The sequence below is a fragment of the Microcebus murinus genome, chromosome 14 (genome assembly GCF_040939455.1).
Source record: "Microcebus murinus isolate Inina chromosome 14, M.murinus_Inina_mat1.0, whole genome shotgun sequence".
Lineage (NCBI taxonomy): Eukaryota > Metazoa > Chordata > Mammalia > Primates > Cheirogaleidae > Microcebus > Microcebus murinus.
Genome location: NC_134117.1, coordinates 7,302,813 through 7,320,606, shown reverse-complemented (window position 1 = coordinate 7,320,606; position 17,794 = coordinate 7,302,813). Strand labels below are relative to the sequence as shown.

General features: G+C 53.8%; 1 protein-coding gene across 1 annotated transcript in view; it reads right to left on the bottom strand.

The window, feature by feature from the left end:
* Positions 1-17,794, bottom strand: part of CPXM2 (carboxypeptidase X, M14 family member 2) — a 105,072-nt gene that overhangs the window by 22,418 nt on the left and 64,860 nt on the right. Inside the window, exons 6-7 of the mRNA XM_020280759.2 lie at positions 16,826-16,976; positions 6,064-6,152 (exon numbers count right to left, since the gene is read on the bottom strand). Coding sequence (XP_020136348.2) covers positions 6,064-6,152; positions 16,826-16,976 — 240 coding nt within the window. The remainder of the gene's footprint in view (positions 1-6,063; positions 6,153-16,825; positions 16,977-17,794) is intronic.

Genomic DNA, 17,794 nt, shown 5'->3' with positions numbered 1-17,794 from the left:
AGGTTTCAGCAAGGAAGTGAAATAAATACATGCTATTTTCTGAATTTTGTCTTTAAACTTAGCTAGTGGGAATGACAGCTTCAGTCTGCGAGAATGAGACAAGCTGCCGGATGAGGTGAGGACGGCTCTGACAGTCGCAGGAGAACAAGCTGCCCGGGGAGGAGGAGGGCCAGGGACGCCCCTGCCTGGAGGTTGACTTGCCTCGTGTGCGGAACAAGTGCCTGTGAGCGAGCTGCAAAGGGGCTTTGATGGGCTGGGTTCGGTGTGTTCGGCAGTCCCCAAGTGAAAGATGTTTACCGAGGGGCCCGCTCCGCACCAAGCACCAGGTAGCTCGTGGTGGGGGCTGGCACGTTCCCGGGACAACTTCACGACGGTGTGTTAAAGGGCAGGAGGGAAACTCGGGTGCCGCAGAAGCAGAGAGGGAGAACATTCCAGCAGGGTGGCCGGTGGGTGGGTGCCACTGAGGAGGGTGCCATCGCTCTGATCGGCGCACCGCCCCTGAGCTGGCGGGGAAGCACAGGAGGGAGTGGCCCGCACGGCACAGCGTGGACCCGAATGTGCTCTAACAAGCTTCCAAAAAATTCCTGATCTAGCCAATTATCCACAAAATGGCCTTGTAACGTGTAAACAAACAAATCTGTTGCAAATTTTATGGTGGGTTAAAATCTATTAGAACTGGAAAATTGGTATTATGTCGAATTTATGATACAGTGGAGTTATACCGCTGCTATGCTTCATTTGTCTTTCATAACACAACTCTCCGTAATGACGGGGCAGAGCAGGTTTAACAGGCATCGAGGAACATTTCTAAAAGAGCGCGAGGATTTATTGCTACTATAGCTTGGCTTTTATGACGCACCTACTAGGAATGACAGGGCAGCCTTGGTTGGGAATTCAGGGTCTAAAACCCTTGCTGCTCCTGGGGGCAAACGTGCTTCCCTTTATGATAACTCACTTAGTGTCACAAATATTTAGGTGAGAGAAAGCCGGCTACGCGGGACTCTGGTTCGCATCACAAGAGGCCCAAACAGAAACCCACCATAAATGGAGAAAGAACATGCAAGAGAAATGGTGCCTCTGTGGCCATCACCATGAGGATAAACACTGCAGGGTGGCTCGGGCCCCCTGTGAGTGGCACCACGTTTTAACAAAAGACACAGTAACAATGTCACTAATAATGTCAACAAGAGCAGTAAGAAGACGTTCTGTTTCTCTACTGACTCTCACCACCATGACCACCAGGAAGGAGATAAGGCAGGTGGCTGTCCCCATTCTATAGATGTGGAGACCGAGGCTCAGGGAGGCACTGAGTGATTTGCCTTGGGTCACCCAGCTGCTAGCAGGTGGAGCCAGGACTTTGGATTCTTAGGGCTCCTCCCACAGCCCTACCTGTCTACGAAGGTGCACTAAGGCAATGGGAACTGGCCCATCTCTGCTGCCCGTTTTGTCTGCCGCTCACCATGACATTCGCCATCTCCTCCGACCCGTGTGCTAGTCCCTGCTGGTGCGCAGTCATTCTCAGCCACCAGCGCTGACCTCAGCAAACCCTGACCGGCAGGTGATCCACTGTCTTGCGTTCAGATCAACGACTAGGTCTACAGGCACTGAGCAGGCAAAGAATGCGAACATTCCGCAGGGGCCTGGCTGTCCGTTAGTGTCACCCCCCTTCCCCCATCCCTTCAATCAGCTCCAGGAGAAATGTGCTGCCAGGACTACAGAGCACAACCTTGACACTGGAAGACGACAAGTATCATCTTTGCTCGGGATGCACGCTTAGCCGTGGACACAGGAAGATGCTGGGGCCGTGAGCCACCAGAATCCCTTCCCAATATCCTCCCCACTGTCATGGCCACACGTTCCCACCAACAGCACAGTGCCAGCTAATAGAGGAACCGCATGCCATCATGATGTGGTGTCACGGGCATCTAGCATCTTGCCCACCTGAGAACACGGGCATTTGGAGCACGTTCCTCTCTATGAAGTTTCTTTACGGTCCTCTCTGTGCAGGGGAACCTCTGGAGTGCCCGGAAGCGTCTCTCCGGTGGCCACCAGCACCACCAAAGACGTGGGTGGCGACCCACCCTGCCCGTCCCAGCAAGGCAACACGAACATCCCTGGGAATGGAGTTCCCCGTTTAAGCGCAGCTATTTCTTACAAACACACGCAATTATTCCTGAAAAAAAGTCAAAGATGTTTTTCAGGAGCTTGGCTCTTTGTGGCAAATGTTGATGAATGAAGAGTAAGGGCCAGAATTTCCATCATGGCCTTAGAGCACGCTTTCCCAGGAGGGTGGCATCACCCCCGAGGGAGTGAAAATTTGGCCTATAAAAATCTTAGATGTTACAAGGCTTTGGGGTCCTCCAAAGCTCACTCTAGCTTGAAAAATCTTATTTCTTAGTATGTAATATAATGGAGGAGGGGTATTAATATTAAGGAGAAAAAATCCCCCTTGGAGGTAAGTGACCAAAAAGAGCATTGGGGGAACGCCGCCCTGACAGTACCAGCCTTTGCAAGACTCATGGCCTGGGAGACTCTGTTTCCCCAACTCTGGGGTGGGAATACACTGTGCGTCCTGGTGGGGTCTGCTGAGTCCTGGGCTCTGCCGCTTCCCTCCCTGCTGAGGGAGACCAAGAGCCTCAGTTTCTGGCAATGTTCAGAAGAAAATGCTTCGTAGAGAATGGCAGAACTACATGCACGGTGGCACTTGTTGGGGCACGTTTCGTGCCTTGTCAGCGCTCGTCGGGAGCTGAGAGGCGGCCGAACGCTCCGGAGCAGGACTGCAGCTGGGAACCCGTGATGCCTCCGCTCCCCGGAGCACCTGCAACACTGCCACTGCGACGGTGAGGACAGCGGGGACGACGGCTAACGCGCCAGTATTACCCAAGACACTCGGGCAATGACATGACCAGCCTCTGGGCAAAATCCTATGAGTTCTGTGAACACAGAGGGTCAAGCGCTGGGTACGAATGGGGGAGAAGATGAAAATGGCTGAGTCTCTGGAGCCACGGGTCTGTGGAGGACGAGCCTTTAGGTCCCAGGGTCAGGCTGGGCACGGAGCAGGTGGCAGGTCGGCCGCTGTCCCCACAGCCTGACTAACCTGGCCACCCTCGGCTGCCCCAACACCACTGGCTGGCAGCCGTCCCACCCCGCTCTCTGCCTGTCTCACAGGCTACGTCCCCGCCAACACGTCAGTGTGTCCTGAGCATTTGGGACCTGACAGTGCTGTCCCCCACACCAAAGTCAGTTGTTAGCCTTTTTCTTACTTTCTTTCCACTTCTTTCTTTTCTGGGAAGGGCACCCCACTCCCCCAGAGAAGCACACCAGAGCCCTCTCTCCCCCACGACTCACGCCTACAGGTGACCTAGAGCCAGCCGGCCTCAGAAATGCCTCTGCCCATTCTCCTTCAGACCCGGCACCCCCTCCCTGCTGCCCACGGCCCAACTACTCGCCAACCTGCTCGCCACACAACTTCCGGAGACACGGCTCCGCTCCCCTAAGAACCTCCGCTGGCCCCTCAGACCTGGGTCCAGCCTCTGCTCCCAGCCGACTGCCAACTGAGCCAGAAGCACACCTGCCACCACACCTTCCCTCTGGCTGTCCTCTCTGCTTGCAGCACCCTCCCTTCTGTCTCTGCCTCCCCACACACGGCCACTCACCTTAGATGACAGCTGACCCCATCCTCAACCAAAGCCCCCAGCCACGGCCAAGCAGATGGGGCTCCTCTCCCTCTCATCTCCCCCGACTGTAACGACCGCAAATATACCGATCGATCACATGCACACTACAGATGTGTGATAAGATGGCAGGGTCACTGGCTTCGTTGTCCCAAATGAGGCAGACAATGTACACATAAACCTCGACACACGCTAGGAGGTCTTCAGCATTCTCTTGGAACAACTCTCTCGTTCCACCTGGCAGTGCCCACGTGGGGGCTGTCTCCCTCCTCGCACCCTCCCCCCACGCCCACCCACTGCCCCCTCCGCCTGGAACAGCGCCTTACGCGGAGGCGCCCTCAGTCACACGTACTCTCACGACTCTCCTCTCACAGCGCAATAGGTTTTCTATTGTCTCTCCTTGCTTCCTGCTCCTGTTTCTTTCTTCTGTTTATTATCAATGTCTCTTTCAATAGTAGGAAAAACGAACCATTTTTTTTTCCTAGGTAGAAAGATGTCTACAGTAACCAAGCAGACTCCATATGGGCAAATTACTAAAAATGCTGTCTTCCTTCCCATCCGTAGGAGACAGGAATCCAAATGGCAAACCATTTCTGGCTTGAACACTCTTCAGGATTGATGGGTGCTCCCCTGGACAGCTTCCAGCTGAGTGCTGCTGAGCTCTGGGACCTCAGAGGTGTCCCCTAGTGTCACCCGAGGGGGCTGCATTGACCATCCAAAGGCTCTTCTTAGCCCTCATGGGGATCAGAGTTGCCTAGTGGAATGAAGTACTGCTCACGAGCTCTGCTTGTAAGAAAACAGCCCAGTTCTCCACACTGGACAACTCTGCAAAGTTACCATTTCCCTAGACTCTCCTTGTGCAGTTTGCTCATCTTAAATGCATTCAGATTTATTGCTTTTGACATCAATTGCACTGAGTTGATGTTGGTTTCGTTTCTGGGCTTTAAAAGGTATCCTGAGATGTCCAGGCAGCGAGGCAGAGTTAATCCGCCCGTGTAAGGCGGAATGGCGAGTGGAGTGTCACACAAACGCCGAGACTGTGGAGCAGCAGGGATGACTCACAGGCCCCAAGTCCAAACACGTCATCTTGATTTCTGAAGAGCAAGACAGCGAGAAGATTTCTTTAGCACATCCCACCTCTAAGTCTGTGCTGACAGGTGTCTGGAAGCTGCGTGTGAGTGTCTCAAGTTAAATCTCACCAAGATGAACAGGCTTGTTCATTCCGTGGGCCTGGGGCTCCGCCTGGCTGTGCCGCCCTCAGATGCCTCCCTCACGTCTGTCCTGGACGGCTGCTGCCTTCCCTCCGCCCCTGCGAGCCCTCCCTCTGCGCCGTGTCCATTGCCCATGGCGCGTGTTCGCTCTGCAGATGTATTCACGAGGACGTTTCTGCTGGTTCTGCCTCTTCAGAGTCTCAGCTGAGGGCTCCTCGTTGGCCAGCGCCTCCCCACGCTTTCTAGTACCTGCCGGGCTGGGCGCGGAACAGGGTTTCACAGACGACGCGCTCAGCATAGGGACTGCCTTTTAGCTTGTCCTAACAGACGTGTGGTGTCTTCCCCTTTCTGCATCGGGTACGCAAATGCCATTAAAAACTCAGAGTTGCTGGGTTCCTGTGATGAAATCCGGGGTAAACTCTCATCTGGGATTGCCTGTCCTTTCTGACGGCACTAAGAGCTACTAAAGGAACCAAGCAGGAGTTCTGAAGCCGGCTGGACCGCGGCAGCCTCAGGAGAGTGCTTTCCCTTTTCTCTGAAGGGTTCTGCTTTAGTTGGCCCAAGCCGGGGCTCAGTGACAGGGAAGCTTACAAATTCACCCAGGCGATTCTAATATGCAGCCACGATTGAAACTCTGAGCACCTGAATAACGAGGGGTAGTGTTATAGTCACTCAATGACTCAGTTTCCCCATCCATGAGTAACTAACAACAGTCCCTACCATCCAAGGGTTGTGGGAGGGTTAAACACGTTCACGTATGTAAACTGCCGAGCACAGCATTTGGCCCTACGTGAACACTTCCCACTATTATCACTCTAAGCACTATTCTAGATCCTTTTTCTTCTTTGAATCCACCTATGACCAACATCCTTAAATCAGTGTGAGCACTGAAAACGTACTGTCATTCCTAACACCTGGAGGATTCTATCAGAAGACCCGGATTCAACCTGTGTCTCAACCATTTGCCAGCCAGGAAGCCTCCCTGCGGCCGCCAGAACCCCAGACCTTGAAGGGACAAGCACTTAGTGTGTCTTCAGCAAACCAAACAGCCGTTCCGTTCCCTGTCTCTGACACATCATCCTGATTTCTGGGGTAAAAAAAAGTGAAGTGTTACGGGCACATGATACGTTGCTCTTTCGAACAATCCCTGGCATGAGACCCTGTGGTCTGGGTCTTACCTGGCGCATCTCCTTATAGTTGTGGTGCTTAAAATCCAGGTCGTCGGTGGTGGTCATTTCGTTCCGTCGGTGATAGTAGTTGTTAGGATCTAGGGACAGAAATACGGGTTTGAATTCACTCTCGTTATTCTATTACCCGCGGCGTCTCTGCCAGGGGCCCGATTCGCGTGGGAACTGCGGGCACAGCACAGCCCCGTCTCTAGCTTCTAACGTTGGCTCAGAGAAATAAAGACAAAATCCCAAGCCCCCCAACCAACTGAGCAGGTCCCTGTTGGCCAAGGCAATTCCAGGGAAGTCTTAAAAACTGAGTTCCCAGCTATGACTAGGCAGGAGGTCAGACACGGCTCGCCATCCCCTGCCCCTCGCAAACCGCCATTAGGATCTTTCCTAAGAGCAAAGCAGAAACCGGCCCTCTCGGAACACTCGCTCACTGCCGATGCACACGACCGACCGGCGCTCCTTCCTGACCATGACCGTGGACTGGTTCTGCTGCACAGGATGCTTCAGCGTCCACCATTTCCCCTCTTGATGAATGCAGCCTAATTTTAACGCATTCAGATGTTCAGTCTCCACCCCAAAGTGAACATGGGACCTATGTAACATGCACGTTTGCTAACTACACATGCACGCTCCCCCTTTGTGCATATTCATAGGGATATATAAAAATAAAATCCCAAGCGCCCCTCTCCCCCCCACCCCAGCCTACTGAACAGATCCTCTCTTGGCCAAGGGGATCCCAGAGCAACTTTATAAGCTGAAATCCCAGCCCCAACAGGAAAGGAAGTCAGACATACCTTGTCATACCCCCTCCCATGCTACCTGCCATTAGGTTCTCTTCCCTAAGGATTAAGCAGAAACCAGCCCTTTGGAAAGGGCTCCGCTGCTGATTTCACCTGGCCACCTGATGCTGCTCTTCCCTTTTGTGGTTTCAGCCCAACTAACCAGCATTCCTTCCCGATAAGAGACCACCAAGCACGGTGTGGCTCTGGGCAGTCTACGGAGGCTGCGCAGAGGCAATTTGTGTCTTCTGCTTCACCTCTTGATGTCACAGGGCCAGAAACTCCACCCTGAGATCCTGCTATCATGGCCATTTTTTGAATGTGGGTCCTACGAAGCAACATGAAACTCCATTGCACATGCACCTGTTTCTCCTTTCACAAATATTCATGACTCCTCCTATAGCTTATTAAACATGCATATCCAGCCACCACCCGCTGGGCACAAATTCCTGTTCCCGTTACCCCTCCCCTGAAAAAGTGCTTGCTCTTGGTTTCTGCCCCAGGCTATGCTACTCAGCCTATAAGAAGGCACCTGCAGGCTGCAACCCTTCATGAGAAAAAAAGTTCTCCTTTACAAATTATGAACCTTGAACCACAGTAGCTCTTCCTATAACCTGTTGAATATGTAGACTTAGCCATAAGTTCCTGTCTCACCTTTCCTTCCTGGAAACGCAAGCTTTGGGTCCTGCCGGAGGCTCAGCACTAGCTCCAACATAGGGAAGAGGGCTTTAGAAGGCCAACCCACTACCCTATGGACCATGCGGGAAATGCGGGGCCATGCCGCTGTCTGTCTGACCCCAGTGGCTCCCAGGGCCATTCTGGAGGCTGTGGCAGTGTGGTGGCGGGCAGTGGAGGGTGAGCACTTGCTCCCTGAGGAATGAGGAGTAGCAAGGCCTGCTCCAGGCCACCAAATGTGGTCCCCAGACCAGTATCACTGGCAGCTTGCTAGACACACCAAACCTATGGAACCAGAGCCCATGCTGCAACATGGCCCCGCTGACTCCGCAGGCCCAGAAGTTTGAGAAGCACTGGGTAAAAGCCATGCAGCACATGCCATCAGCTGACCCTCGCTGGCTGGGGCTCACTTAAAGACAGGCTTTGTCCTTGAGAATGGAGGCCACTTGCAACAAGTTAAAAATCACATCTATCCCCAAACACCAAAAATGCAATTTTTAATATTCACAAATTTTTCCAGTAATGCTATTAGAAACAAAATACTGTCATGGAAAAGGAAATGCTGTGGGAGGGAGAACTGGCCTTCTGTCCAGACCACAAAGGAAAAGCCACTGAGCAAAGCCAAAACGCCTCCAATTATTTCTCAAGTGCTTTTCTCTGGGAGTAGGGCTGACCACGCCTCAGGCAAGCTGCCTGCAAGTTTCAAAGTGAAGGTAAAGCCCATTTTCTGCATTCATTTACACTGAACTTCCCCACCTGCTGTTTCCTGAGACCTACTCCATGCCTCCCAAGCCTCAGGGGCTTCTTTCCAAAGGACTTTTGTTTTTGGAACACAAGTAATACCTTCAAAGCTGTTAAAAAGGATGGAAGGCAAATGCAGCCCCAAGTACAGAGGAGCTCTATATTTGGAGACATTCTTCCTTCTTCAAGACTGAAGGATAGGGGTACAGGTCCCAGGGCTGTCTCAACACCATAGGAATTTTGCACAATTCTCGGTTGCCCACATTTTGAACAAATACTTCTTTACTTGTCCATTTATTCTGCCTGGACTAAGTTTTACAGAGAACCTACAAAGAGCCCGCACTTTCCTGAGTTTGGTGAGGGAGGACCAAACCCAAAGCCCATGGACTGAGCCAGTCTCTGTCCCCTTTTTCCTCCTGTGGGGAGTCCATTCCCAGGGGCTGGGCTGGGACTGCTGTGCCCACACGCACAGGTGTGAGCCTGTGACTCAGATGGAGTTAAAACACACTCCCTGCAGCCACAGTCACTGGCTCAGACATGACCCCGGGGCCCCAGCTGGGCCCATCAGATGACTTTTGTCCCAGAGCTGTAGGAAAACAGTCCCTCTCTGCTGGAGCCCTCAGATGGGGGGATGTGAATTTGGGGTGTTCAGGGCCAACCTGCCAGTCTGTGAGACAGCTAGAGAGGGAGCCCTGACCCCGACAAGGCAGCCCTAAAATGTTAGCCCTATTCTGGCCTCAAGCCAAAGTCGGACCAACCCCTGGAATTTTCATTTATTTGAGTCAAAAATTTCTTTTATTTTTTTTCTTAAGTTAATTCAGGTAGGACCTCTGACCTCTGAGACAGGAGTTTACGAGGCCTTTATCCTCACGGATGGAGCTTCGGCAAATCATTCTGCTTTCGGGTGGTTAGTTCTATGCATCCCGTCCTGACAGCCAGCTGGCTCCTCCTGCAGCCCCTTAGACATGGGGCGACAGAAACTCCGGGAGTGGAGCCTAAAACGGCCTTCCCGACCTCACTTCCCTGACAGAGCTATCCGAACATTCCGCTCTGCACAAACTGGTCCAAACTGGTCTACTGATCGTGTCCTGTTAGGGGTTGAATTGGGTCCCCTCCCCTCCCCGCAAAGATGCTGGAGTCCTAACCCCCCAGCACTTCAGAACGTGACTACATTAGGAGACAGGTTTGTACAGAAGTTAAAATGAGGTCATTGAGGCGGGTCTTCATGTAAAGGGGGAACACGAACACAGAGAGACACTCAGGGAGGCCACTGCAGATGAAGGCAGAGATTGGAGTGACGCCTCTAGGAGCCGAGAAATGTCAAAGGCTGGCGGCACCCGGCAGACCCGGACAGAGTCTCCCGCACAGGCCCCGGACGGAGCCAACCCCGCTGACACCTTCATCTCAGACTTGGAGCCTCCAGAACTGGGAAATGAGGAACTTCTGCTTTTCTGAGCCACCCCGTGTTGGGCACTTCATCCACTGAGCACAGGCGACGTGCCCAGAACCGTGTGAGACGCTGGAAACGAGGGGGAAAGGTGGGAGCCCCCAACGACAAGGGGCTCGCCCAAGGCTCGTGGACGGAGCGCACACACCCACGGACACTGTGCAAAGGCTGCGCGCTTCATCTTCTGTTTCAGAAAGGATATAGGAGAGGCAGAAAGAGACAAGAGACACAGGAGAGCTCGAGACAGAGACCCCACTTGCAGCTGCCTTCCTTCCCACACTGGGCATCTGCTCCAGGGCTCCGAGCAGCTCCAGCAGGAATCGCCCCCATACTCGGGAGCGAACAACTGGACATTCCCGGGTCCCTTGTGCACACCCACGGCCTGTTCAGAAGGAGGGTGGGGGAAGCGGAGGTCGGAGGAGAGTTGAGTGTGAGTAGCAGGAGGCCTGGACATGGAGGCAGCCACAGCCCGTCCCCCAGCAGTTGGCCTGTGAGCTCTGCAGGGACCGCGTGGAAGCGCACACAGACGGAAAGGGACGGGCAGGGAGAGGAGATCCAGGGAAGGTGGGAAGGAGGTCCCAAGTTGGCCAGGCAGAGTCAAACCTGAGGACTGAACTCTGATCTTTTCCTTTTGCTAAAAACTCTTGCTTAAGGAAGCCAGCTGGGTCAGGCTGACAAAGGGTAAATTCCTACTAAGCGGCTTTTGTTAACCAAATGAAGCGGCGGTTTACTTCCCAACCTGATTCAGGTATGGCATTAACATCACCTAAAAGATAGGAAGCCCCCGTCTTAACTCAAGCATCCTAGCAGATGCCTATCATAAATTTAAAATATCTTAACTCAAACATCCTAGCAGGTGCCTATTGTAAATTTAAAACGTCCTCCTGTCCTGTCCCAGAGTGCTCATACCCTTATCTTAAAGTAAGCATATCCTTTCTGGTCTTCTAGATAAAGTCTAACTCTCTCAGCCAATTGCCAGCCAAAGAATCTTTAAACCCACCTATAACCTGTAAGCCCCCACTTCGAGATGTCCCACCTTTTTGGGCCAAACCAATGTATGCCTCTCATATATTGATTTGTGACTTTGCCTGTAACCCTTGTCTCTCTGAAAATGTATAAAACTGAACTGTAACCCAGCCACAGCGAGCCCACTTGCTCACGGCTTCCTGAGAGTGGCTCCGGGTCATGGTCCTCAAATTTGGTTCAGAATAAACTTCTTTCAAATATTTCAGGGCTTAGATTTTTTTCCATCCACAAACCCTCCTCAGCCTCACCCCAGCCACAGCTCAGGGCTCCTAAATCAAGCACCGCTCACTACAAGGGACTCTTCTTGCAAGAGCAGCAGTGATCCCAGGCCAGACACCATCACTGGGAGTTCAGGGAGAGCATCAAGGTCCTTGGCTGCTCTGCTTTGCCTCCACTGCTTCCTGGCTGGGACTTTGACTCCCAGAGTGGTCGCTCAGCTGGAGCAGGGGCGGCCTCTCAGCCGGGCAGGGGCCACCTCTGCAGTCAGGAAGCTGCGTCTACATCCACAACAGGCAAATCCAGGCACAGGGCAGATTAGAGGCGAGCAGGGGCCAGCAGAGCAGGACTGGGGAGTGATTACACAACCATTCAGGGCGTTTGTAGGGACCATGACAAAGGTTTGAAACTAGAGAGAGCTGGTGCTTGTACATTATAATACACTAAATATCACCGAACCATATGCTTTAAAAGAGTTATCGTAGATACAAGAATTTCATCTCAATAATTAAAAAAAAAAAAGAATCACTGGCCACGAAGTGCTCTCTGAGGACGGGGGAAGACAGCAGGGGTGCCTGGCCACGGCAGATCTTCCTTTACCTGCCACGAGGCCAGCCTCTCACCCACGGAACTGGCCACCACTATGGCCCTGTGAGCCCTAAGCCCCAGCATGCCCAGTAGACCCCTGAACACAGATGGCCCGGGACCACGTGCCAGCTGAGCAGCGAACCCCTCCCACAAGGAGCTGGCTCTCCGATGAAAAGTCACACTTGCCCAGCCTCATCCAACTGTTCCGATGACAAGGTCGTCCCTACAGAGCAAGGCCAAGAGAAGAAACACAGGAGCTGTGGCCCCCAGGCAGAGACCCACCAGATCCTTGGTCATTCCTGTTGGTTAGAGCCCCCCACTCCCCGCGGCTCCTAAGAGGGCGCGCGCCATGTGTGCGTACACACTTGGCCGGTCTGCAGGCTGACTGGCAGGGAAGCTGCCAGCAGAGACGCCGTTTGAGAGGATAGCTGTTTAGTAGTGTCCCACGATCATCAACACGGGGCAGCGGACCAGGAAGAGCAATCTCACCTTTACGTAAACTCGGCAAGGGCAAGCGGCCGTCTGCCGCAGCGGGCACAGGTGCGGCCAGTGAGGTCTGGTGCCACCTCATCTGACCATGACACGCTGGAGAAAGGTGCCCCACGGGCCAGACGCGTCGCCCTCACCTTACAGTGCCGTGAGAGCCCGGGGCAGCAGCTGGGTCCTGCCTCAAAGCAGGGGCTCCCTTAGTATTCGACAAATGAACGAGTGAGTGAGTGAGTGAGTGAGTGAGTGAGTGAGTGAGTGAGTGAGTGGATGGATGGATGTTCCAATCAGGGTATTTAGGAAAGGCCAGCTATGAAAAGAAACACTTCCAAGGGTGCAGGAGCCCTCGGAAAGGGGCCCACCTGATGCTGTGATGCTGTCACCCCAGGCCACGGCAGAACGGAAGTGGAAGGCAGGGCAGAGGGGCAGTGGGCTGAAGCCAGATGCCCAGGCTTGAGGACAGCCGTGACTCCGTTTGCATCTTCCCGTCCTTCAGAGTGTTCACTTCCCTGGCTGCTGTGACAAAGTGCCACGAACTAGGTGGCCTAAAGCAACAGAAATCTATTCTCCCAGGGTTCTGAAGGGCAGAGTCCAAACGCCAGGCACCCACAGGGCCGCGCTCTTCCTAAAGGCGCTCAGGAGGCTCCTTCCTTGCCTCCTCCCACTTCCGGTGGCTGCCGGCACCCCTGGGCTCGCAGCCACGTCACTTCCGTCTCTGCCTCGGCCACCGCCTGGCGTTCTTCCTGTGCACCGGGTCTCTGTTCTTCTGAAGGACTCCAGTCATAGGACGTAGGGCCCCCCTCAATCCAGCGTGACCTCATCGTGACCGATTATATCTGCAAGGACTCTATTTCCTCATGAGGCCACATCTGAGGCTCTGGGGGGACAGGAACTCCGAGGGACACTATTCGGCCCAGCGCGGTCAGTCGTGGCGAGCACTGCACAAAAGCCCACTGGGAGAGGACCGCCCGTCTCCCCGAGCCGAGCTGCTTCTGGACGGGGAGAAGGGGGCTTCCTGCTGTGCGGCGAGCCCAGGCCAGAGTTTGAGACGAGGCAGGAGAGAAGTCTGTGGCTCCCCATGTGACCTGCCCCCTCAGCCTCAAATCCCAGAGTCTTCTGTACGGGGGAGACCTGGGGGAGAGGCCTTGGCATCCTCGTTCCTGGAGAAGTAGAGGTTTAGCCCCACCAGCAAGTCACACGCAGAGAGGGCAGAAAGCGAAACCAGGACAAAGATAACGGAGATGAGCAGAGACGGATTATCTTCTGTCACACGCACCCACAGCCGTGGGGTCTGGTGACCTCGGACACGAGGAAGCCCTGGAGCCCAACGGGCAAACCCAGGGCAGTACAGGGAGGAAGCAGGGAAAGGAGGGGAACACAACGTGCTGAGGACTTGCCACGTGCGGGCACTCCACAAACACGATCCCATCTGGTCCTCACGGTGTTCACAGACCAGAAATGGAAGAGCTGCTGGGAAACTGAAAACAGAAACAAGAGCAGCCTCCTCTGCTTTCCAGGGGAGTCGAGGCTCATGGTTTTGAAAGGCCAGGCACCACCTCACCTGACAGGAGAGTGTCTCTATCTAAACACACCAGACATCCAACCCAGAGGGCCGAGACAGGAAGTCAGAGGACGACAGAGACAGGACTGGGGCACAGAAGACAGGCCTACGCAGGAAGAGCACAGTCAGACTAATGTCGAAAGTCTCTGCACCTCTGGTGACCCCACGGAGTGACAGCCGGTACTTCTGCCAGTTTACACATGTCGATGGGGGGGTGAGCCGGCTGAGATGTTATTAGTGCATTTCAGCAAGGCAGGTGGTGGGTTCACAATTACGATAACTTTTCAGTCGTTATGAACTGATGATCGGGGACTGGGGACCCGTGCCAGGAGGAAGGAGACCAGCATTTCAGTGGGTCCCGGCCGTTCCACAGGAATGACTCTTGGGCACTGCCCCGCTCTGTGCTCCAGCGAGAACAGGATCCTGTGCATAGACCTCCACACGGCTCATCGCCAGATTCTCTGTGCAGAGGGAGGGCAATCACTTAGCCCCGGAGCCCAGGGAGAGGAGGTGGGCGGTGTCAACTTCCCCCAGAGAGGTCAAAGTCACGCATTCGTGATAAATGCTGCTAAGCCTATCTTGAAGGCCATTTCCCAAGACACTGGGCACCAACCCCATCACCCTGTGGGGCATTTGCCTGCAAAGCTCACGGGGTCCTTTCAAGAACCAGGCAGTGAGCACTGCAGTGTTGTCTGTAGCAGCAAAATCCCCGAAAAGCAAGGCCCTGATCTTTAAGTCAGCTAGCATAAGTCTTCACCTGAATGTTTCATTATAAAAAACTTCAAGGCCGGGCGCTGTGGCTCACGCCTGTAATCCTAGCTCTTGGGAGGCCGAGGCGGGCGGATTGCTCAAGGTCAGGAGTTCAAAACCAGCCTGAGCAAGAGCGAGACCCCGTCTCTACTATAAACAGAAAGAAATTAATTGGCCAACTGATATATATATATAAAAAATTAGCCGGGCATAGTGGCACATGCCTGTAGTCCCAGCTACTCGGGAGGCTGAGGCAGAAGGAAAGGGTAGGGGTGGAGGGGCAGAGACACGGAAAGCGAAATGGATTTTTCGTAAAGAAGAGTTCCGGGAAGAGCTCTCAGGGTGGCTGTGTTCTGACCACGAGGTCACTGGCTCTGGGCAGCTGGGCCGGCTGGGCTATCCCTGGCTGTGGCCTCATTTCCTTCTATAAAGGAATCTCACTGGCACCAGGGCAACATGGAAGGCTCGTTCAGGGCCTCTGTGCCCCCTTGGTCCTTAGATGTGACCCCCACCAGGCGGCATGCGTGAACGGCCAGAGCCCCTCAGAGCAGACGGCTAAGTCACTTCTAGAAGAAAAATGGCCCTAAATATCTGGGGGTGGAAAATAGAACCATTGTGAGTCCATACTTGAATTCAGACTGCACAGTGTAACTCTGCCTTTGTGAGTGTTTAAAGGACCTCCAGGACCTATCTTCAAACGCACGCCCACCCAGAATAACTTCACAGGGAAATATTTATTTCATGAGACTCTCCCAGGCTGCCCTTTGCCCTTTACCAACAACAGATGAATTCCTGCCCGCAGAGAAAAACCGTGACCTTACTTTTGAAAGCAAGCAGACCAAGGCTGTGCCGAGCAGAACGGGAGAGTAAGGCTCTCGGGCTGTCACAAAGACGGCCAGAGCCACGAGCCCTCCCTGCGGGCACCGGGGACGTCTGTGCCCACGGATGCCCATTGCTGGGAGAGCCGAGGAGAGCAGGGGCTGGGCCTGTGGCTGCAGTTCCAGCACTGACCAGCCATGGAAGGACACAAATCCCAAACCCCGCAGGGCTTCAGCACTCTCTAAATCAGCCTTGAAATTGTGCACATTCTTTGCGCCAGCAATCCTACCTGTCATCATCTAATTTCAGGAAATAACCGAGGACACACACACAGAACAATGGCAGAGAAATAAGAAGAAATAAGAGTGTTCACTGCGAGGTTGTTTACAGAATCAAAATATTGGAAACAACTGAATTTCCAACTACATGAGGCAGATTGCAATTGTGAGATTTTTGTCCACGGACTAGGCTAGAAGGCATCCATGGGACAGATGGTCTCTAATGGTTTTAATGACATGAAAAAAAAATCCGCGATCCAGTAAGTACAAACAGATACAAAACAAAAATCCTCCTGGAGTGAGGGTAGGTAGGTAGGGAGATGGGTCCGTCTTTCTCACCAATACAAGGTTTGTGTTGTAAAAATCCATGCTTGCCAAAGCAAGATCATGAATAGCATGGGGTTGAGAAAAAAACAATGAAATGACTTTTAATATGCTTCAAAAACACAGTGTAGGGGGAGTAACTACAGAAATAGCACCAGAGCTGGTCCCCTGCCCCCAGGAGGTGCTGGCAGGGCCAGGGCCAGGCCGCACGGCACGCTGGGCAGAGCAGGAGGCCACACCGGAGGGGAGAGTGAGAGAGGCAGGAGCCACCGCTGTGCCCCGTGTCCCCATGGGCTCGCTGTGGGTGGACGGGCGTGCGGAAGTCTCTGCAGGCCGCCGTGAGCTGCTGCAGGTGCTCTCGGGGCCACCTGCCTTCCCCGGAGACGTCTGGTCAAGAGGAAGAGCTGCATCTACAGGCTCCACGTGGGCACGAGCCCACAACCCCTGACAGGCCACACGGAGCCAGCCACCAGCCCCACCAGGTCAGCCTGTCCCGAGCAGATGGTGCCAAGGACCCGGATGGCACACGGGGATTCAAACCCCTTTCCTTAAGCCCCCCTGAGGTTGCGCCCAAATACCATCATGCAAAAACAGGGCAAGGGAATGCAACCTAATAGAGCGAGCATTTACCCAAAGGCAAAGGCATCCAAGCGGAGCTATTTAAATAAAAAAAAGACCATGCAAAAAACAGTCGAGTTTAAAAGGAACATCTACCTCCTCCTGCCCCACTGTCGCTGCCCAACGTAGTGGGATCTGTCAACAACAAATAAATGCGTCCCCCGATATTCACGCAGTTCTTTTGTGCTCGCTTCTGAGTGGCCCGCACCACCTTGACGCTGCGGCAGGCAGGGAACCACTCGGCAAGGGCCTTCAGCTCCCCAAACACTCGCAGCGCTTCCGAGTGGGAGCACCCGAAATGTTATTTTCTCTTTGGCCACCGATGTTTTCTAAATATTCTACAATAGACACGTATTATGTTTTCCCACGAGAGAACGGCGGCTGGGTTTGCTTTCACGCGCCGCGGCTGGCCCCTGCCTCCTGCGCTGCAGGGAGGACAGGAGGGCAGACTCACCCGGCAGCGGGCAGCCCAGGATCTCCATCCTCAGACAGATGCTCCCGTTGTCGAACCAGGAGCGCGGGTTGACGCGAAGGTAGCGGGCCACCATGGGGACCGGCAGCTCGTTGAGGACGGGGATCTCCTTCTCAGTGTTTCCTTCGAAGATCTGTTTGTGCCCAAGGGGGGAAAGGAGAGTTTCAGAGCTTGCTTATCAACGGATCAAAGAGCAGTGGTCCGCTTCAATGCTGAGGGAACCTCTCCTGTGCTGGGCACTGGGGAGAGAAGAGGATCGGCCTGGCCCTGCCCGCAGGGAGCCTCTGTCTAGCTGGCGCATGCGGTAGGGGAAGGAGCATTGGTGATTCTACGTTGTAGGGGAAATCTGTTCATGTCATGGCAGAGGGACAGCCAGAGAGCTCTGAGATTCCAGGAGGGGACCAGGCTAAGCGCTGGGGAAAGAAGGTGCTGTTTGAACTGGCGCAGAGGGAAAACTATTTGGATCTGTTGGGATGAGAGGGGTTCTAGGCAAAACTGACAGCAATGGTTGCAGAAGCCCAGAGACAGGATTCACAGGCAGAGGGCGGCTGGCTCACTTTGGCCCCCAGGACTGTGCACGCGGGGTAAGAATGAGGACGAAGGCTGACAAGGCAGGCTATACATGTAGTCAGACGTGTAAGACATTGGATGCCACGCTAAGAACGTGCACTTCAGCATCAGAGGAAGAAAGTGGCAGGATCAGAACTGATTAAGCTGGAGCCAATCATGCAGCTAAAAGATCAAGGTCATTAAAGCAAGTTAGGAAACCATTATGTACAGCTGCAGGGCCGCACCGGCCCAATGCATGTACCTTCCAGGGCCAACTTGTGCATGATGCAAGAGGCTGCATCCCAGCAGCTCTTTTATTGGAGTAAATAAAGGCTGAATTTTATGTGGCCACTGAGCTCCAGGGAATGGGAAGCGGGTCTCCATCCATCAGACTCTCACAGG